The sequence below is a fragment of the Ptiloglossa arizonensis genome, chromosome 3 (assembly GCF_051014685.1).
Source record: "Ptiloglossa arizonensis isolate GNS036 chromosome 3, iyPtiAriz1_principal, whole genome shotgun sequence".
Taxonomy (NCBI): domain Eukaryota; kingdom Metazoa; phylum Arthropoda; class Insecta; order Hymenoptera; family Colletidae; genus Ptiloglossa; species Ptiloglossa arizonensis.
In genome coordinates, this window is record NC_135050.1 from 6,701,975 (window position 1) to 6,726,246 (window position 24,272).

General features: G+C 34.7%; 1 protein-coding gene across 16 annotated transcripts in view; it reads left to right on the forward strand.

The window, feature by feature from the left end:
• Positions 1-24,272, forward strand: part of LOC143143954 (uncharacterized) — a 313,357-nt gene that overhangs the window by 256,423 nt on the left and 32,662 nt on the right. For 15 of the 16 annotated variants that reach the window (XM_076305817.1, XM_076305815.1, XM_076305811.1 and 12 more), the window contains 2 exons: positions 19,075-19,191; positions 22,557-22,734. In XM_076305817.1, coding sequence (XP_076161932.1) covers positions 19,075-19,191; positions 22,557-22,734 — 295 coding nt within the window. The remainder of the gene's footprint in view (positions 1-19,074; positions 19,192-22,556; positions 22,735-24,272) is intronic. The other variant, XM_076305824.1, reaches the window with a different exon arrangement.

Consider the following 24,272-nt stretch of genomic DNA (forward strand, 5'->3'; position numbering starts at 1 on the left):
TCAATTTCCAACTCCCACCATAGTGTTCTTCTTTCTGCATTTTTTTTTTAACGATAAAAAACCAAATAATAATTCGTAACGAAGATTACAGAAGTAGCACGTGTTAAATACATGTACGCACTGCCCGCACCTCCGATGACACTGCATTTTTTGCGTTATCATGCTAATTGCAAATGTCTCCCTAGCGGAGCCAACCGAGTCACGAAACATATGACGAGTATCCCCTTATCGGAGCCAACGGAAAGCAAAGAGTTAAAATACAATGCATATTGCGTCTTAATCTTTATAATTGCATTCCATTTCAATTATGAAAGTTCTACTGATCGGTTGTATTTGTTCCTACCTCTCGTATACGTTCAATTTATCAATTACAAAAGAAGTTTCCATTCGAATCGTGATTTAGTACTCCTAAACACGTTTTCACAGTTTCGGGAGCTGCATTGTACCTTATTTACATATCTCGGAACGAGAGTGAGAAGTAGCGAGTAACGAGGTTAACTTCGTGACAACTCGTGAGACAAAAACTGTAACCTATACACATCTGTGAGCACGTACGAAACGAAAGGTTACGGTACACCGCCATGTTGGTGTCCTTTTTAAACGTTTCATTAAAATCCTTCCAACCACGCGCTCTATAATCCTAATCTCTTCAGGGGTGACTTATTTGTTCGATAACCACAAGATTGTTATCCTATGTGTTCAACCTTCGATATACTATACTTCTACTATGCTTCGGTATCTCAATTACCTTCTACAACTATACTAGGTTGTTCGATAAGTTTCGTCCTTTTTCCATTGTAAAGAAAATATTACACTATGACACTTCAACTTTGAACAACTGTAAATATACGAATAAGTCGACAGATCCTAACAACGAACCTAACAGCTCCGTTTCTTATCGTACGATAGAACTTATCGAGCAATCCTATAACGCCAAATAATCGTCGTAAAAGGAAAAAGGTAGTTTGCGTTATCGATTATCAAAAATACATCTACCCGAATATTTTACAAGCAAAATGTAATCTTCGGTAATAATTAAAGTAATTCAGAAACTGAACGATCTCGACCTAAGCTAAGCACGAACGCGAATAGTATCCCCGAAGAGGATAAGCGACGCACACACGGTAACCGTGGTCTCGTGTACTTGTTTGTCGCGAAAGCATCGCGAAACAGATGTTCAGGAGAAGGAGAAGGGAAATGAACGCGTCACGCGAGATTTATTCTCATGGTCGCATAGACGGTGAATAAAGTCCAGGCATTCGCGGTGCGTGTCGCAAGACTTGGTTCGATTTGATGTAAATTATACCTGAACACAACCAATCCCGATGCAACGAGCTGGACGCGTTTATGCAGACGTCACGCAGAGGAGAGATGAGCGCGCGTGCTTCCGTGCGTTTCCATTTTTGGAAAACCGTGCACTGGCTTCGTTTTATGATTCATTGGATCCGCGAAAACGCGTAGACGCAGTATCTTTGTCCCGAAATGCTCCGGGCGTCGCGTCCCGCCGCCTCGCGTCGTTTTTCTGCTCTGGCCGCGATTTATTCGACGGCGAATTATTAATGGCAAATTACCGTGAAACGTTTCGCGACCACCGGCCTCGCGATTCTGCGTTATTCTTGAACTCCTCGATCGATAAGGTATTTACTCGCGTATCGTTTAAGCGAAATAAAAATTTCAACGCATGCGTCGTGTTTTACATTGATCTACTGACGTACACGGCTTTATTTTTTTTTTATTTTCTTCTTCGCGCGTGTACAGGGTGTCCCATTTAAGTTGACGCAACGGAACGTCGCGTAGGTAACCAATTAACAAAAGGAGCTGGTGTGTGTCTTTTATGATTTTGAAATTACAGGGAGAAGTGATGATTCGAAATAATAATATAATTTTCATTGTTGTAATATCATCGAGAATTAAACAAAATATTGATCCTGTTCGAAGTAGCTAAAATTTCGAATACATAATACTATTGGCTAGTTTCATTATTAATAACGACTAGTTATCAATATCAAGTAAGCTGTTCTTATTATTGACAATTATTCTTTCATTCGATCGGGGATTTAAACGGCATTTAAATTACGCTATTGGTTTTTTAATCCGTAGGCGTTTTCGAGGTTAATTCAAGGGCAATTTGGTTTCTTTTTTTCTTTGTTTAAATTTTATTTTATCGCGAGATTAAACGGTTTGCTCGAGATGCAATTTTTCGTTGTTTTAATATATCTCGAACGAATGTTCAACGAATTTTTAAGTATCACGAATTCCGAACGTAAAAAATGTCCTTCCGACAAGAACTTCGCGAAAATGATTTTCAATATGAAATTTTTAACAATTTTTTTCTCCAAGTCACCTGATCCAATATCTCTAGATTATTTCTTACGGAATTACCTTAAAGAAAATGTATGTCACGATCCACCGACCTCTCTAGAAAAAATAAAAGTGCAAATCACAGCTGCTTATCATTGTATCAGGAAAGAAACATTATTATTATTATTATTATTATTCGCGATAAATTTTGAGCATTCATCATGACGTTCTTGCATCAAAAAATTACATTGTATTTTCATTGATACGATAAATGTACAAAATGAATGTTATGTTGTAACAATTTTGCAACCCTTTTTCTAAATATCTACAAATGTATAGGTTTCGCAAAAAAATGTTTCAGACAAAAGTTATGCATACTTTTACGTGGAATAGAATTGTAAAATAGAAAATAGAGGTTTATGATTTTCAAAAAAATCAAGTTGGTCTCGAAATAAACTTGAAAACGCCCCCGCATTATAAAACTAACGATACCATTTGTATCTCCTCTTGCAATAATAAAAAATACGTTCCATCGTATTTTTACAATTAGTTATCTATGAGATATTTCAGAGGAACACCTGCATCGACACATATATCGAAATATCTCGTAGACGATTAAAAAAAAATAATTTTCTAGAACTCGAGAAATTTTTGCAGCCTTCTGAAACAAATCAGTAACTTGTGGATCAATACGAAAGTATCGAAATCAATGGGACATGAACCGTAAATATTATCACGAGAAATAGTCTTCAAATTTGAATTGTACTGTAAGCAAATGAATCATGAGATGTATATTTTATGGAACGTTATTTCACTGTCTGATTACATTACTCTTATAATCGTAAACTAGCTTTTACGTGTCTCCTTGTATATTCAAACAACGCTGCACATTAATTCAAGGATATATACGATTTTAAAAACTTGATTTACTTGCTTTGTTATTCCAGTTTGACGAAAATCATAATATTTCCAAAAGTTAAAATCTCTTCGAATGCTGTTTAAATAGATTCAGTATATCGAATCAATTTAGCGTATAAATAACGATTTGGGTGCTTAAAAAAGGGAGAAATTTGATCAGGCGAACACGTTGAGTGACAAAATTACTCGAATTCGTAAAGAAAAATCACTCGAGCGTTCTGATTATTCTCGTTATACAATAAAATACGAAAATTGGAGTAATCGAGAGTATATATTCTTTTTTGATAAATTTACATCGACCACTCGAATAAATGACTCGGTAAAATCTGTGTTATAGTGTTTGGGAAATTTCTTTCAAACCCTTTTAGAAGTTATAATTCTTCTATGAAACACTTCAAACTATCTGGTACAGGAGTCTGTAGTAATTTGAATGTTACATGTGTCAGATATCGAAGCATCATTTTTATTCAAGAGGTACCGGTGGTAAATCTGGTACAGTCGGTCTTGATAACCGAGAATCTTGTTTGAAAACTTCCGTATAAATCGTACTTTAACTAACGCCACCGCAGCGTAAAATTCAAAGTTCAGAGACTCGAGTTTTCGCGCGCACCAACCTGACAACTCCAGAAATAGTTGAACTAGTAATTTGTGTTCTTTCTTTCTTCGGTCGAGTTTCTTCGCGTAGTTTCGTCGTCCCGTGCAAGTTGCAACGTTCACCGGACACGTGGAAAATAAAATCATGCGCGTCTTCTGTGAAATTATCAGTGCAGTGATTAGAAGCGAGTCGATCTGTTCGAAAATGTAACGCGATATCTCGATGATTAAATAGAATAATCAGTTCTTCGCCCTCTATATTCTATCTAATGCATCATTTTATCGCGATAAGTATTTCATCGAACGAAACTGTTCCTTTTCGAAAATTTCAGTGCGGCGTGGGAAAGATAGTTGCAATAATTTACCATTTTCGTCTAATTACAATTTTCTGTCGATAATTATTCCGTGGTATGCTACACTTTTAAATTATTACAACTTCATCTTACGTTTGATGAATTTTATCGTTTACTGTTCGTTAATAGATACGATTCGATATTTTGTATATAAATTTACAGGAAGGAAGTCGTGTCGAGTCGCCAATACTTGCAATTATATTTTTTTTAAATTCTACTGTCATTTCGTGTCGTCTTTCAAACAAGATGCATTATCAAATAAATATTTGTGCTAGAATCGTGAAAAAGAGAACTGTGTGTCGTTATGTTTTCAAAAGATCTTCGATCATTGTGAATGGATCTCGAGTAGTCGAGATGATTCGAGCGAGAATGTATGGCAATCCACTAATTTTGAATAATGGGACAATTTTTTTGCTCGAGCTGATCGCTATATAAAACAGTATAGAATTTTCTTGAACTTGATATATAAAATTTGATCAAAATTACGAATGAACTCGAATATTTTTCTTTGCTCCGATATCTTTTTCTAAGCTCTTTACAAATTCATATCTGTGAGAAAGTAACAATTATTTTGGGACAAATAAATTCAAACAGAGCAACAGGGTTAATAGAATCCTTTTAAAACTAGTACTACCAATTCCAAATTTGTTACACACAACCTAAAAATTTGTATTACGATGATCGCGATCAAAAAAATCAAATTTCGGAGAGCCCGTTTTTCGTGTAAAAAAATTTGTTACAAAATTCAGGTTGATTGCAATAATCGGATAGTTTTATTTCAATAAAGTGGTAATATTTGTAATTTATTTCCTCTGGAAGTATGCAAAGTGTGTACAGTCAATGTGTAGACTTTTCGCTGGCTCTTTCAAAAGATAAAATTATAATATAATTTTATAATGTATTATGATACGAAAACATATAACTAAGAAACCATCGAAAGAATGCTATAAGTTCTTACAGTATTTGTATGAAAAAGGTGTTCACAGAAGAGTAGGATTGATTGATATATAGATAAATTGCCAATTAGAAAGAGAATTTAGAATAGTGTAAGTTAAGATGAAATTATTTAGACGTATCATACTACAAATTTACATTATTCTTAGTTCATTTTCTAAAAGTAGCCATTGTACAGTCAAAATATGGAGAAAAATATTACTCTTAAAAACGTGTGTGCATCTATTATATAAAAAAAAAAAAACTTACACATTGACTTTATATAGCTTCGTTTCAAATTGTCGTTATATGTATCATACTACAAATTTACATTATTCTTAGTTCATTTTCTAAACGTAGCCATTGTACAGTCAAAATATGGAGAAAAATATTACTCTTAAAAACGTGTGTGCATCTATTATATAAAAAAAAAAAACTTACACATTGACTTTATATAGCTTCGTTTCAAATTGTCGTTATATGTATCATACTACAAATTTACATTATTCTTAGTTCATTTTCTAAACGTAGCCATCGTACGGTCGAAATATGGAGAAAAATATTACTCTTAAAAACGTGTGTGCATCTATTATAAAAAAAAAAAAAAACTTATACATTGACTTTATATAGCTTCGTTTCAAATTGTCGTTATATGTATCATACTACAAATTTACATTATTCTTAGTTCATTTTCTAAACGTAGCCATTGTACAGTCAAAATATGGAGAAAAATATTACTCTTAAAAACGTGTGTGCATCTATTATATAAAAAAAAAAAAAAAAAAAAAAAAAAAAAAAAAACTTATACATTGACTTTATATAGCTTCGTTTCAAATTAGCGTGCTTCGGTTTCTCAAAGTTGGTGCGTTTTCTGGTATTTCGTCAACTCCGAATATGATACTCCTACGGTCTTGAATTATTTAAAGTTCCGGAATCGGTATCTGGTTTAATGTCATCTCTGCGAGTTACACAACGTTTGCTAAGGCTGAGCCCTTGAGACTCGTTACGAATACGACCGGTCCGTGCTCGTCGACGGGTAAACTCGCTTCAAGATTTTGGATCTAGAAATCTTAAGGCTTGGGAACATGTTGTAACTGTGCCTAATAGCGAGCGGAGATTCGAACTTGACTGAAATTTTAAGCAGGTTCGACCGGCTCGATATCGTCAGGTTCCGTGACGCTGGAAACCCAAGATACATTCAATTTTATGGAATAAATTGCCCGTGGTTTGGTAACTAGGTTATTTTTGGCGACTCGAGATTCAAGGATATTATAATTAATTTGCGTCGTCGTGAAGTGCATCGGTTGAATTTTAATGGATCAAGATAATCGTATATAAAAGTGCATACAAAATTTTGTTTCATTTCTGCGAGCATGGATAAACCAGAGAATTTAATTCGTACAAAGTGGTTCTTTTCTTTAATTTTAAGTAAGATAGGTTTGCTTTGTACTTTCCTTTTTTTTCTGGTATTAGATTATACGATCTGTGCGTGTAAAAAATCGAACAATTTGGGCTATGAAGAAGATATTTCTCATGGATAAAATAATATAATATAGTTTTCTACATGTTACGTGTGGTATAAGAGTAATACTAATAAATATGTTGATGTATATATACATATATTTAATAGATTGTAATATATTCGCAAAAGATTTTTTAATGATCCATAAACGCGACTAATACTTCTTAAAAGGTATAAATTTTATGTTGAAATTAGGAATGGCAGTTAAGACAATATCTTTGTCTATGAGAATTTCGAATTTGGAAAATTTAAACCGACATTTCCATTTCAGACACGAACTTTCTTCGCAAAATTCAATATTACATTAGTTCAATGTTAATTAACGGAATAATAAGATAATGAAGAAATCAAAACAGAATTAATAATCGACAATGTAATATGAGCACAAATCACACGTACATTGTTTATCCATAAGCTGGATAATCTGCAAGTTCCAATAAAGTATTATTGCTGTCAAAGTGATTAAATCCAAAATAATGTCTAGTAATATAATGTGTTAAAAGATAATACATATTATTAGAGTTGTTTTGTTAAAATTATGTACATCGTCTATGGTAATCTCCAAGCTTGTGATATCCCATAAATAATATTATTGCATAAATATTCATGAAAGCTAAAACAAAATTTGTTCTCTGGAGATTAAAACAAATAGTTTAAGTAGAACGGAGACATCTTATGTGTAATGTTCAAAATATTAAAATTTTTGCAGAATTCTTTCACAGGATGTGTGTTAATACTATTATATTTTAATAACTGGTATACTTATCTATCTATCTTTTATCCAATCCAAGACATTTGTATCTATTTGTTTTGTTATTCTTTTCCGCTTTATCTACGATAGAAAGAAACATTATTTACAAAGTAGTTTTATCTATGATAGAAAAAAAAACATTATTTACAAAGTAGTTTTAGGAATTAATACTTTTTATTCCAAAAAAGAGAAAATGAAAATTCATCGGTTAAAGAATAACTGTTAAAAATAGTACAAAATTCAAGATCGATTAGAAATTAGATATTTGTTATCGTTAAAAGGAGAAGATATATTAAATATGTATAAACGTTTGTACGTTATTAATGCATCTAGATATCGCATAAAATTTAATTTTCATTTACTCGTTGCATAAATTTCACTGCTGCGGACTGACCTGAAAATTTAAAGCATAATACCAAAACAAAAGCTGTATTTAAGACTGGAAATCCGTAGTTAATTCTCACAAATTACTCCTATTCTTCTTCGCTGAATAGAAGAAAATAATACTGGCCATTGTCTCGATCGTATCGTATTAATGCTTTTATGTTGAAAATGCAAATAAGTGTTATACGGAATTACGAGGAAAAAGTAATCAACGAAATATCTTCATCCACAATAATGTAATGTAAGTAACATTAAAGGACGAAATCATTCTTAGTGAAAAATTTACGAATCGATAGTTCCTTTAATCAATCGATCGTTTTATTTAAAAAAAAAAGGATCGAAACATTGGTATAAGGTATTAGTACATATAAAATATATTCATATACAACAAGGTATTCTTTTAAATTGATTCAATATTAATAACGCATAAACAATTCCTCAGTAGGGTATTTAATTCTTTAAACCCCGGAAATTTCCTTTCTCACAAGAAAGAATTATTCATAGAATTATTTTTAATCGTTTAAATTTTGTGAATAAACGTAATCGTACATAGGTAAGCGCAACTTCGATGGTGAATTTATCATAGAAAAATCATAAAAAGAGTTCAAATAAACATCTGTCCTATTTGATAGATATTGTTTACAAGTTACCGATGTTTACAATGCCTCTTTTTTCAAACTAAGATAGTGTAATAACGCTTCGGTCTCGCGCATAGTTTTGCTAGCTATTTATATGTACTTTTATAATATTGTGTCTCAATATTTTTTGGTAAAAATAATACGAGCAGGGAAATTTTAACTGCATTCTTTGCAAAGACGTGAATTTTTCCAATTACTTTAATATATGAAATTTATCCTTCAATTGAAATTTTGAGATTGAAGAGCTCTTATCGATCAGCTGTTCGATCATTGTTCAGCTGTTAGCAAGGCATCCTTCCTGTTCTGTTCATCGTTCAAACTGGGACTAAAAAATCGTTTCTATCTTTATAGGTTGTAAAAAGACATTTACATTTAGATACCGCTTTGTAATTTTGTCAAAATTGATTATGCACGAAATATGAGGCCCCATGAAATGACATAGCAGACACTTTCAATTCCAAAAGGTGTCTCACCGTTGCTTTAGAATCAGAAACCATGAAATACTTATCTGAATAGATAAATATTTCGAGCAACAAGTAAAGTATAAAGAACATTCTTCGATTCGTTACGTGTTTACTGAAAATTGCAACTCGAATTATCCGATGAAATTTTATTTCACATTCAACGGATAACTGTCGGGATAAACGTCTGAGTAGGAATAATCATTTCGAAGTAGGAATCGGAATATATTACAGATGATGACGCAGAATCTAGATGTAGTAGAGTTTAGATAACGTAGGGCGTGGATGGGGTTTCATAACCTAAGGTTTATGTAACGCGGTAGAGTTTAGATGACGTAGGACGTGGATGACGTGTTGAGTTTGGACAACGTAAAGTTTAGATGACGTAGAGTGTACACCGTACAAGATATGGATTACCGAGAGAAGGCTAGAGTAGAAACAGAAATATTTAACGAGAAGTGCCGGTACAAAACAGAAGTGTACGGATGATCGACCAGTCGCGTAGATTCTTGTTTGTTTGTAGTATCGTCGAGTATGGTTAACATAGTACACGACGCAGAATACGAACGACTGGTAGAAGTATCCAGTTGGAACAGAAGTATTTACCTAGAAGGGTAGGTGTACCATTTGCGAGGCACGTTCGAACGATCGAACCGACACGTGAATTGCAACTTCGCCCGAAAGAAAAATGCCGCGTTGTTTTCACCGTCGAGGACAGTTTCGCGTGTCGTTTGTTTCTCGAATTCGATATTGGAAATGCGAAAAATGTGTCCCCCACTCCCCGTTTCGAGACCTCGAAATCTCTTCACCGCGCAAACGGTGGTCCGGCTTTCACTTTGTTGCGCGAAAATAAAATCCACGTTTTCGAATACCGTCGAGAAAGTCGGTGGGCGAGCGTTTGGACGTTCGGTCGATTAAAAGCAACGAAAGCCCAAGAACCGCCGCGTGGCGTCGCTTTTTCGCGGTTCTTAAGAATGCAGTGACTGCATTTACGAAAATAAACGTTGCCCGTAAATCGTCGGGCTCGATTCTGTTATTTATAACGAAACAACGTCCTCATCGAGCGGTCGCGGTTTTTAAGTTGGCGCGCGTGTCGCGATCGACGATGCGAAACCTCTCGAGCGTATAAATCGTTCAACTCTTTTGTCACGTTGCACGGTAGCGGGACTATTATCGGACTAATGTCCGGTAATTGATACCCGTTTCCTACGCGTTTAACAGTCCTCCCGATATAATCGATGGAATCACTGCCACCGATGAGACGTTAGAACCAAACGGGTCATTTGTAACGCGACTCATCGTTGTTGCTTTCGCAACGCGTTCAACATCGTGTACAGAGTGCCTCGTTACAACGAAACTCGTTCATCAGCGTTGAAAATTATCAAATCAGTGTCCTTTTTATCGTTCGAGATGCACGTTTATTAAATGGAAACTAGTCTCACAGTCGTGGACGATGTTACTGGTTAGTTAAAAATTAATGGAGATGGAGAAAATTGTCGAGTATCGAAGACGTATTTTTTTGTTTTCTTTTGTGAACAATTGAAAGGTTTGAAGAGAAATAACAGCAAGTCGTAGAGGGTGCCATTTGTGACAAATTAAAATGCGTTTTTGGTAATAGTCGATCGACTACAATGGCGTCATCTACGATTTATTAGAACTTCTATTCAAGCCTCCTGGTTGTTTGTGAAAAACCTGCTTCGTGTTCGATATTTTTTTCTACCCTCTTTAGTTCTCGAAACGTTTAATTCAATCGTACCTACTTTGTCCACAATTTCTGGACCATTGTGTACCCGACACGTGTGAAAAATCACACACGTGTGGTACGTAGGATTTACCAATATCTGTGTGTCAAGTTTCGTAAAAATCGATGATCGCCAATGTAACGATGCTCCTTTCGAGTTCATCGTTGATCGATTTTAACAAATTTGTAGTACGTTCTATAAGTAACGCATTTTTTAAATTAGTTTCTCGCTTGCAACTATATTTTCCAATTCGTCTCACACGTTTCGATAGCATTTAAATCCGTATTCGTATCGTGTGAATCCGGTTGACGCAATTCGAAAAGAATTAATTGAAAATAGACAAAAATGATGGAAGAAAATGTATGGTGTATCAAGATCTACCTTTCTATGAGCTCAGTTTATTTTATAACTGCAACGACACACCAGCAAACTGTAATTGCATACACCGAGCAATATACACACACACACGTACACACCCCTGCTGTAAATCGGATATACTGTTAAACTTTCACTCTGTAATTCTGTTCGTAGAACGCGTTGGCCCAGTTTGATCGCCTAAATCTGGGACACCCTGTACAAAGGATTAATTATAATTAATACGTTCGAACTTTGCGGTTTCATTTCTCGGAGCTAAGAGAATTATCCGTTCGTTGCATTGTCATGGGCGATGCGTCCCGACTTTCTCGATTTGCAAAGGTGTCCGTCAATTGTTGGTTGTTTCTCCGCATCGAAAACTGGTTCCGAAAGATTCGCAAGTGTCGGTCAATAAGATCGCGTGAAAATACGGTTCCCGTCCATTGAAGCCTTCCAACAGTTTCTCCTAGATACTGTTGCAAGATACCATTGAAACGTTACGTCGTTTCGCGGACGCGTTTAACACTTTCGCGACCGGTAGGTATAGTATAACACAGGCGTGTCAAACACGCGCCTCGATCTATTAGATTTTGCCCGCTCGACCTACTTATTATACTTTTCTTTTTTATTTTGCAAATATTTCTCAGAGATGGACAAAAGTTCTCAACAACGAACCGAAGTCAACTGTTTTCTATAGGTTACTCGTCGAGTAAAAATTACAATTTCAATCGTGGAATGAAATATATCGAGAATGAACACACGCGAAATTTAATCGTTCGATTGAGTAAACGCGACGAATAAATCACTGTACATTTTGCAAATATTTCTCAGAGATGGACAAAAGTTCTCAACAACGAACCGAAGTCAACCGTTTTCTATAGGTTACTCGTCGAGTAAAAATTACAATTTGAATCGTGGAATGAAATATATCGAGAATGAACACACGCGAAATTTAATCGTTCGATTGAGTAAACGCGACGAATAAATCACTGTACTTTGGTCTTGTTACCTATTAGTCGAATCGAATTGTCTCCATGTTTTTTCGTGCACCGTGTGTGTTTTGGTATACATATTTATGCGGGCCACTTTATTCGAGAATGAAAAATAATAAAACGTATCGAACGTCGAGATTTAATTGAACAATTGTTTTTGTTAATTTTGTAAACGATATCGATTATGGTACGAAACGTTTAAAAAAAAAAAATGAATGGCAAAGTTACTCGAGAAATAAATTTCTTTTGTAAATTCCTGTGTGTAAATAGTTTGTAAATTTGTCTTAATCTAAATGTATCTTTTTGATTATTTTCATGGGAATTATTTTCTTCGAAAATTTACACATTTTTTACTAGCGACACGACGGTGTGATCGTAGATTTTGGTATGGCTGAAAAAATGTCTTTTAAATATTCTTCAGTGTTGTAAAAGAACCAGATGGCTAATTAACCGGAAGGTGAAAATGAATTCGACATGCCCCATATAACAAAACGATAAAAGTTCGTAATCGCTCTTATTGCAGAGCAAGTTTTAGGAAATTGTATTACACGTAAAAGTGTTTATGTATAATGATTAATGCAGAAAATTAATGCAATAGATCTGGGGCTTTCAGCTTATTTAAAGACGCGTCTTACAAAAATAAAAATTCATCAAATTCGATACTGTCCATATTTGTATTAAGAGGAAAAGGCAAGAATATTCAACTGTGTGTTAAAGAAACATAACTATAGACCACCTTATTAACACGGTAAATTAATCTGCAGCTTGAGTTCGTTCGACAAAAATCAGTTTTTTAATATTTGGTTTTATACTATAATTGAGCGCCAGAATAAGTGCCATTCTATATTTGTTTTTTAAATACAATCTAGAAGAATGCAGCGATGAATTCATCTTCTGTTATAAAACGAGTAATAATTTATCTTCATAAATAAAATAATTTCATAAATCAAAAATATCATTCATCTGTTATTCAAAAGCTATTTAATTTTCATTCAAGTAATTTTCAATCCCCGTCTGGGTTAGGTAGTTATCCAAAGGATTTATTTTTGTAATAAGTAAATCTTAAACTTATCGAGGTACGCTTTATAATCATGGTTGTTAAAGGCACTGACCTTCGGCTCGCGAAAAGATGCAGTACTGCATCAATGGCGCCCAATTTTGAAAGAAAAAAGAAAAAATACGTCATTGGTCACGAAATCGTTGACTATTGCTTTCCGCTCGAAAGGTAGCCGAATTTGTACCGCAAATCATCGGACTGTTTTGTGTTTCTTGGAAAATGAAATGTGGCTCGAAATAAAAAAAATAAATCTCTCCCGGTCGGTTAGATCACGGTGAATAAATCAACGGAATTAGAAAATAAATTTCTCCGTGGACACGTTAAAAGAAAAAGTCAAAGAAACGGGAATGAAATGTGAAAAAAAGAGAGCTGGAAGAGAACGTTTGAACAAAGCGGTCTCTCTGGAAAAGTTAAATGTACCCTCTTGCGAAATTTATTTCTGGAAGGAAGGGAAATACATGTACATATACGTGTATTGATAAAATAACTTTCGTCGTGGATAAAAAAACTCCTGTAATTCGAAACAAGACATTGTTCCCCGCCCAATAATATTTTAGTCCAATGTTTTAACGAAGCATTTCTTTCGAACGCGTAGAAGTTACCGACTGCTTTCGGCGCTATTCGCAACGCACAATTCTTTCTCTCTTTCTTTCTTTCTTTCTTTTTTTCTCCCTCTCTCTCTCTCTCTCTCTCTTTCTCACTCCGATTCTGTCCGCTGCGAAACGACGACGAAGTTGGCGCTGCGTGCACAAATTCGAACTAAACGTCGCCTCACGCGAACACCATAGGAACAGCTGACTGCAGCAACCTTGAGAATCATGGAAACTTTAGCCATCGAAACATACGAAATTAGGCGTTTTCCATTTTTCCATCGTCGATCGACGAAACGGTAGTCCACGATTGCGAGAAACGATCGACAAAGTATTCTAATCTCCGCAACTGTTGCCGCCGTAATGGTAATTTTTTGTTCGAGTTTCTACATTCTTAGATCACGGCTATGTACTAAGCACGTTCCTCGAAGTCGATAGGAATGCTTATCACGATTGCAAACACGCATTTTATTGTCAAATACCAAAGTATTTGTTCACGTGGAGGTATTGGTCGCCATCGTTGCCGTTACTTTCTTCTCGAAATGTAAATGTTCGTGTTGCGAGATATTAATTCGTTGTGTAAGAATAATTGTAGCGTGCACGCCCTCTCGATGTCGCATCAAGTTCAATCTGGGAGAAGGGGAGAAAAACATTTGAAATGAACCGTGTTATCGCGACGTGGGGGTCGCACAAGCGACCAGATATATTCGATTCGCTGAAAATACGCGAAACGATAATTGGTCCGAGCCAACGTCTAATTGCAAGCGGCGTGTCTGTCTGCAGAGTTATAGACAGAGAAGGACAACAGACTTGGAAGGGTCTCGAACTTCCTGTCTGTTCTTCTCCGCGCGTTCTGCGTTTCACGAACGAGCACATGTCGATTCTTCGCGCCCAGAGTCGCAATATTCGCGCGTACGTCTTCTGCTCCGTCCGACACGTTGCGGTTACGTTAGGAAGCGAATACGACACTGCACAATTTAACAACGATCCCTTACCTGGTGCGTTCGTCGTACTACCATCGTAAACGAATTCCGTAGACACGAAGAATCGTTAAAAAAGTACTTCTTGGGAGTTTGTCACGTGACCTTGGGTGACGTCACCGAGGCCAATAGGAAACCTTCCAAACGGTGTTATAACCCGAGCTACCGGAGCAAGAGTTCGTGTGACGTCATCTGCGCAGTAGAGCTACGCGCATTCTGCCCTACGACGTGACCGAGGTAGAATCAATTGCGAATTTGCAACGAAATCTTTCTCCACTCGGTATCGTACCGGTAGTTGCTGGCGACGGTAAACTTGGCGTGTTATCGAAGGCATCTACAGGAAACGTCGACTCGGCCGATGTGTTTACAATGAATTTGTATGATTTCATCGGTGCAATATTTTAACCCTCGGTCTCGTGTTTTCTACGTATTTTGTTCGCCCATTTCTGGTTTGGTAAACCAGATGCTTTCGATTAGAGAAACATCGACTGTTCTGAAAAAAGCGACCGAAGAAGAATTTATCGCGTGCGACGTGTGCGATGGGACGGGAGAAATATATACGCTTTAAAGCAGAGGCTAGCGGCAACGTCGCAAACCGTTTGTTGGACTCAGCCGCCGAGTCACCGACTTTTCGAGGCCACGGTACGTTGTGTGCCCGCGCGCTTCAATTCATTCCGATTACGAGCGCGATCTATCGGTGCCGGGAAATATGAGCTCAAGGACGAGCTTTTCCCTCATGATCGTGAAACTCGGCCGGTAACGCAGAGATTTACTTTCCTTCTCTCTTCGTGTTCCACTTACACGGTTAACCTTGTGATTCTGAATGGCAGCGCGACGAGTTCACCGCTTTTTCTTTTTAACATCCGCGTTAAATATTTTGCTACCTCGGTGTACCATTTCTTCGTGGATAATGTTCGACAATTTATTCGGAATTTACTTTTATTTTTATATTCCGGTGTACACCGTTTGCAAACGATTTTAATTATCTCTCTCGTTTGCTAGAGAAAGTATAGAACCGATTCTGATTCATTTATTGGCATTCTTTACACTAATGGAAGGTTTTCTTTCAGCCTATTTTACTCATTTATTTTCCTTTGTGCTAGGAATAGGATGTAAGATATTATCGTTCGAAAAAAACGTTTTGCTCACTGATTTCTTATTCTCTTTTCGAAATTTGGCAGTAGCGACTAGTTTAATTCAAAATAGGACGGAGATTTCGATTTGTTTTAAAATAAACAACATGCACATTATTCGCAACAGAAACATTCTTATTGCTGCGAATTTACGATCAGTATTACATTATTCACTCCTGTATTATTTGGGCGATATTTTATAATTTATATTCTTTTATAAATAATATTATACATTTATATTATTTTGTACTCTTGTTCGGAAATAACCATCTCATTCGTTTTGAATAAATTTACTTTGTAACTGCCTACAGTGTTTATCTTTAACGCCAAAAACTTTAACATAACGTTTTACTAAATTATTGCGTGTGACAATAATCCCATTGAAATTAACAAGTTTGTCGAGATATTTCTAATGATTAGTACATCATAGTCTAATGATTTTTACATGTAGCTCAAGAATGTTTAATTGGGTATTATCACTCAGTATTCCTTTATTAACACTGTTCTTGTTATTTTAGTTTCTTTCTACAAACATGTGGTTATTTATTTTTTTTTTTATTATTGTGTTTCTGTATTCGTAAAATTTCGCTTTTTTATGAAACCATTACAATTAATACAAAACATCTGTTATCCGCAGTAACAATAAGGCAACACGAAATTTCTTAATTTTGAGATTTTTAAGTCATAACAAACTTTCTAAGCAGTTTTCCAATGAACACGCATAACTTTGTTTAATTTGGAGAATTCATACTGTAACTGTTTTTACGATAAATTTTCTCCTTTCACAGAACGAGGCTTATAAATATGTTTTAGACGATTGTCGATATAAAATATTGAGTACTTTGTCCTTTTAAAGATCACACAATCGAAGATTGAACTTTTTTTATACAATGAATATTAATTTATTAAAAGTTTTCTTATATAATGTTAATAGACTTTCGTATACATCGTATCGCGCAAATGAGCACAGGGGTGGATATAAAAACGTGTACAGGTGAATTAAAATTTTCAGAGTTTTATCATATACATCGAGTTAACAATAATTGCTTTCAATATTTAATCATAGAATGGCGACTGTAAAGTTTTTGATAACGCAGCGACTTCCTTGTCTTAGATCTTGCGCAATCCCACTTTTGTATTCGTCGCGCTATAAATAACGAATAATTTTTAATATTAAAATGACGAGCAGAAAAGATGTGGTCTTGTAAATTATTCATTACATTGAACGCAATACGTATGCGCAGTGGTATGCAATGTGAAATGCAATATGCAACACTAGTTTCGGTGAACAAATGAAATTAAAGCAGTTTCGTGTTAATATTTGATGACTTAATGCGAGAGAACTTCGCGATTGTGTTAATAATATTAAAGTGGTGATGAAGTTTTTTTTATGAGACTGGCAAGAAATAATAACTCACTTAATTTCAATGCTACTGTTACGTTTATGTTGTCAACTGTACGAATACGTTGTGGGAAATGCAAATATTATATGATTTATTCTATTGTGCAACGAACGACATTAAATTAATACGAAGTTTCGATCAATTTTATTTGAAATTACAGGGAGAAGCGATGATTCGAAATAATAATATAATTTTCATTGTTGTAATATCATCGAGAATTAAACAAAATATTGATCCTGTTCGAAGTAGCTAAAATTTCAAATACATAATACTTTTGACTAGTTTTATTATTAATAACGACTAGTTATCAATATCAAGTAAGCTATTCTTATTATTGACGTTTCGACTCTGCTGATGTTTTTAGTCATTTTTAGAGTAAACACAATTACTTGTAAATATAGAATTAAAATTAAAAATATTTGAGAAAAACGGAGCAAAAACGAAAAATAAAATAATAATAGGAAAGAAATGAGAAAATGCAATAGTGGAGATAGATCAAATATAGACTAACATGAATTAAGAGGTATGTGTTAAATAATAAAATATGTAAGACGTAATTCGGACGCATGAATTAATCATTACTCAAAAAAAAAAAATGCAAACGACATTCTTTTATAAGATTTGCAATTTACTCTATGGAATATTAATTATACTAATTAAAAATAATAAGTAAGCTTAACAAAGCCTAAATACCCGATTTATTTAAAATATTGATAAAAAGAATAATCGATGACACAATTTTTCTGCATACTTTAAACTCGCCTTAGTTTAGTCATTAGTTGACAGAAAACAATAGACATCAAAGTACACTACAAAAGATACATCAGTATGTAATTGGAAAATTTGCATTGAATTATTTATATAATTGGTTCTTTCATTATACGAGCTCTTCGGAATGAGAGTGGTATTAATTTGAAAAAACAGGAAAACAAAGGTAACACAATTTTCCAACAATCTCGATTTATGTTAATCTCGTTCTCAGAATTCATTTTATTTTGACGAATGAACAATTGTTATTCTTATCTCAAAGGTAAAACGTATTTACAACTCAGTTTCTTAAATATTAAATAATGGGCTACTTTTAAAGTGGACTTCCATTATTGTTTTCACCGAGACATTTTTTCGATTATTAATTTCTATTCTTGAAATTATTTATAACACGTTATTGGAAATAACATTTACTATTTGTAATAATGTGATTTAATTGAATAATAGATCGAATAACGTAAATTCTTAAGTATTTAAATTTAAAACCAGTACATGGTTGTATTTGAAGTAAAATAAAAATAAAGATTCGGTAGTATTTCGAAATGAAATATTCTTTGTTTAAGATGCTCGTAATGTGATCATACGCGATATGAAGTTTTTTATTTCGTGCATTATCATAAACGTAAGAATGCAGTTTTTATGTGAACCGCAGACTATGCAACGCTAAATCAGCGTTGCGTTATCTTGGCACAAAAATTATTAACGTCGTAAGAACTTACGAACTATGCCTTATTAGAAAGATTTGACAATTCTCTTATTTTTTATGATGACCACACGATATTACTCAATCGAAACTATTTGAGATTATTAATTATATATTAATTGTAAAATTGTCCACACACCTTCACAGAAAATTTTGAAACTTTTATCAACAGAAAATATCCATGGTATCCATAGTATAGATGGGTATAGCTATGCTTAGATAACTAAACATTTACGATATCTGATCATTTATAGTTTTTACAATCAACATTTTAATACTTGCCATTCTCCTGTTCGAAAAACAAGCTTTTCAAATTTTTTATCCATATTATAAGATACATGTTTCCTCGTTTGACTACATGCTTTTTTCAATCATTTTGTTTGCTTCCATTTTTGGTAACGTTACGATGCACTTTGAAGCAAGATGCATCGTAATAATTTATTGAGTTTAAAATTCGAATCTTACCTACTAACGATGCAATCATTTTCTCTGTACAGATGCAGCACATTACGCAACAGAAAAGCTCGAATAGTCATGCCGTTCAACAGGGTGAAGTTTCTTCATCGAATCGTAACATACTGTCCAACGATCAAGTTGGTCCTGTTTTACTCGAGGTACGAATCAATTTACATTTATGGATCGACTAAATTTCGTTAATTTAGTTGGCCAAATACCAAGAAAATTTCACAACCACTCTATTCTGCTGGGTGGCGAGTAGTAATAGGATCAAGTATATCGCGAATAATACAAAAATCTGATCAAATTACATTTGTTCGCCCCCTAGTACATCGATACAAAATGTCTCCTAATGGAGATTCATATCTCTCCAAGAAGTTGCATGCTTCTTGAATTAACAAGGGACATCACTTAAGTGCAAATCGTAGATTTTAACGAAACTTACGTATAATATAGTTCTTTGAAAAATATTCGACACGAATTTTTCTCTATCTGCTATTATCTATATTTAGGAGACGAAATGCATATATTTGAAAATTTTTGTTCGATCCTTTTAAAAAAAGTTAACATCGGTACGATCAAATCAGCTTCGATGCAAAACGTGAATTTTTAGAGCATATGTAAACAGTTCTAAAACTATATCCTATAGTAGCTGTTTGCATTGTGGACGAGTATTGTTAATTAGTCCTTGGCTATCAAAATTTGTCGCCATACGTAGAAACGGTTCGTGGTATTGCTTTTGATTGAAAAGATGGGGAAAACTTTTATAATCGCGTAACCAAATCTACACTGGAAAATAAAACTGTTTGAAAACTCTCTATAACTATTGTGAAATATTCCCTATCTTTGCTTTATTTCTACAAATGTGCTAATTCAGAAAAATACTAACTTTATAAAGTAAAGTACAACACACCAGTCACTTTATGGTATTATACCTTCAATTTCAAAACAGTTTGAAAGACTTAATGCCACACTCAATAAAGTTAGTATTTTTATAAAGTACAACACACCAGTCACTTTATGGTATTATACCTTTAATTTCAAAACACTTTAAAAAACTTAACGCCACACTCAATAAAATTGGTACTTTTCTGAATGAGCACATTTGTATAAATGAAGCAAAGATAGAAAATATTTAACAATAGTTACAGAGAATTTTCAAACAGTTTTATTTTTCAGTGTAGATTCGGTTATAAAAGTCTTCCCTACCTTTTCAATCGGATTACCTGTGGTAACAAGTTTTGTCAGCCAACAATACGTATTCATAATATAAACAGCTACTACATCGTATATTTTTACAATTGTTCGGGTGCGCTCGAAAAATTCACGTTCCGCATCGAAGCTGATTTTATCGTACCGATGTTAACATTTTTCAAAAGGATCGAACAAAAATTTTCAAATATATGCATTTTCCATATTTGTATTACAATTTTGTCTGTATTTTCATCGGAATCGGTCAGTTACGCTCGAGTGATGTCTCTTGCAAGTGTATACATTTTCGTCCACTTTGGCGAATTAAAAATCGGACGTTCGAGAAATTTGTATTGTTCTCGTAGAGGGTTAGAACGATGTCTGGTGACAGTAACTCGAATTCTGTCTCGGTGATGCGCGAGATTCGCACGATAGGTACACTGGTTTCGAAAAAACTTGTCCATACTGATTGGTAGAATACGGTTGGATGCGCACGGTGATTGCCGATGGCTCCAGCGCATTTGCGGTAGCATGGACAAGTTTTTTCGAAGCCAGTGTACATAAGCGTGCATAATTTCTACCACTTGTGCAAGGGTTACTTTGAAGGAACTTTACTGCCTCTGCGTGATACCATTTGATCAACATACAGGTCCAAATTGCTGCGAGTATAATCAATTTTGTAAATTGGCTGCGTTATTGTTACACACGAAAAGGGGAGTACGGAGCTGTTAATTTATGAGTAACAAGGATTTTAAATCTCCTTAAATTTAGTAGTCTCGAACGGTGACAATTTTTAAAACATCACCCGTGACAATTTTAAACACAACGGATATATCTTTATCGATTTTCCACGCGGTAATGTTGCAATTGGAGAAAACGCGCGAACGTTTGGAGTACACCTTACACGTAGATGAAGTTCACTTGCTATATTAGTGGTAAAGTAGAAACTTAACGCTAGAACTATAGACAGATTTCGGAATATTAAAGCATACCTCGTATGTATCTAAAAAAAAAACCAGTCGACGAGGAAAAAGAGAAATTTATTAAATTGATCACGTGTGTAGAATAGAAAAAGTCGTAATGTCTTTGGAAAAGAAACTACGGAATTTAAGGTAAATTTCATTAAAGCAATTGGAACCAGTCATTTTGACTGGTTGGTGAATCTATTGTTAATCGACCCGAACCGAGCTGGAGCGAATTTATCGTTTTTATATCGAATATACTGACGTTTAAAGTAAGCGTTACCAAGGATGAATCATGGGATGGGTAGCGTGAGAAATAAACTGTAAATAATTGACTGTCTTTAAATAGAAATCGAACTATACCAAGTTGGCTGTTTGTACATTAGAGAAGGTATCGGAGAGGTGTAGTGCAATAACCCCTGGATAAAACGTACAATTTTTGATCCACGTGGAACCTTTTAAGGAGAGACGGTATCGAATTTGTTTCTGGAATGGACATTTCGTATCTCGAGCTGAGACGAGAACCAGCCATATGCAAACTATTAGACAATGAGAGTGAACGAGATACACCAAGATTGAGCGTAACAGCGAACACCTATCAGCACGACGACACTGATACAAACTAAAAACTTTGATATTTCTCGTTGTATCTTCACGGGAGTCCTATCGATAAATTGACGAGATTCTTTCGATGAAAATGAGATTAAACGCAAACGTATTTGGGCTATTATTCCTTGTACGTTATAGGAATCTTTTTTTTCTTTTTTAACTTTTAATTGCGTATAATTAAAAGTAGTCCGAATACGGTCGTGCTTGGTCTCATTTTTATCGGAAGAGTCTCGTCAATCCATTGATAATACTGTCACGGAGATACAGTGAGAAATATAAATGCTTTTAGTCGTTCGAGCTGAAGAACACAAAGAGTGGTTCGGAGCGTTTTATAGAGTGAAAAACACAGCGTTTTGTCGTTGGGTTACTGTACTCAATTCGTCGGTTGTTAATAGATATCATTGGTTCATCGGTTAATTTAAATTGAAATTTCGGTGTATGCCAATCAGATGCATCCGTACGATTTATTCGACGTACACATCACCGGAAAATTGTGATTTTTGTGCATTTTTAAATTTACGCGTAACTGTAGGTATTCACTATTCGATCGAAAACGAATATCACCCTAGTAGTTCTCTGCATTGTGCAGGAAATGAATTTTGTCGTTAATTCTACGTATCGCGCAGAAAATTGATCACGTCGATAAATTCTATGCATTGTGCAGAATGAACTGCCGGTACAATTAGTTCCCCAAAATGTTATCGTCAGCTCGTGGAACAGTATACCAGAATCTTCTAACTGTGTTCTCAATTTTTGTCTAGGCGCTAGATGGCTTTCTATTTGTTGTAAATACGGAGGGACGCGTGGAGTACGTAACGGATAATATAAAACAATATATACATTATACGAGGGACGATGTGCTGGGCAAGGATATTTATAATATTATTCACCATGGAGACCACAACACCTTCATGCCGAGCTTGTTGCCTATGTCACTAGGTTGGTACCCCGTCGATACAATATTACTTCTTCATTTTTTTTTTTTTTTTTTTTCTTTATTTTCAAACGCGGCATCTGTCCTCCCTTGTTTCACTTTTTTAAACATAAGCCGAAAGATATATAGAGATTGAATCTCCTCCGGAATGGAACGTCTTTCGACCTCGCGGCTACACGATAAAACGATTATTTACGAGTGCGTTTCGTATGCGTTGGGTAGTTATGATAATGTAACTGTGGCATCTATTTACCGGGCTGCGCGCGCGCGTACCTTTCAGTTTATCTCGTTTTGTTATGAACTTCGGCAGTTCTGCAACGGAAAGACTTATCTTGTGTAATGGAAGGAGATGGTTTTAAAATTCTCGAGCGCAGCAGAAACGCAATACCGACGATAACAGCTGCGCTTCAGCAGCTTTACTGCTGAACAAGCGCTGCCGCGATGCGTGAAATTTCATTCGATATTTATGTCAATGTTTCAAACGTACTTTACGAGCGAAAAATAGACGAATCGAGTATCTGGTAATAATCACTCGTATCGATATTGAAATCAATCGTAGAAAATTGTGTTTCCTTCCACTTCCTATAATTTTCAATTACACTATATTTCGTCGCGTTAATTATATCGAACTTGGAAGATTTTCAAATTTTGGAATTGCAATCGATTTTAAATAATACGAATCGAGTATCTGGTAATCTCACTCGTATGTCTCCTCCTTCCACTTCCTATAGTTTTCAATTACACTATATTTCGTCGCGTTAATTATATCGAACTTCGACGATTTTGAAATTTTGGAATTGCAATCGATTTTAAATAATAGAAATCGAGTATCTGGTAATAATCACTCGTATGAGATATTGAAATCAATCGTGAAAAATTGTATGTCTCCTTCCACTTCCTATAGTTTTCAATTACACTGTATTTCGTCGCGTTAATTATATCGAACTTGGAAGATTTTTAAATTTTGGAATTGCAATCGATTCTAAATAATACGAATCGAGTATCTGGTAATCTCACTCGTATGTCTCCTTCCACTTCCTATAGTTTTCAATTACACTATATTTCGTCGCGTTAATTATATCGAACTTCGAATATTTTGAAATTTTGGAATTGCAATCGATTTTAAATAATAGAAATCGAGTATCTGGTAATAATCACTCGTATCGATATTGAAATCAACGTGAAAAATTGTATGTCTCCTTTCACTTCCTATAGTTTTCAATTACACTATATTTCGTCGCGTTAATTATATTGAACTTGGAAGATTTTTAAATTTTGGAATTGCAATCGATTTTAAATAATACGAATCGAGTATCTGGTAATCTCACTCGTATGTCTCCTTCCATTTCCTATAGTTTTCAATTACACTACATTTCGTCGCGTTAATTATATCGAACTTCGGAGATTTTTAAATATTAAAATTGCAATCGATTTTAAATAATAGGAATCGAGTATCTGGTAATAATCACTCGTATCGATATTGAAATCAATCGTGGAAAATTGTATGTTTCCTTCCACCTTCTATAGTTTTTAAATACACTTT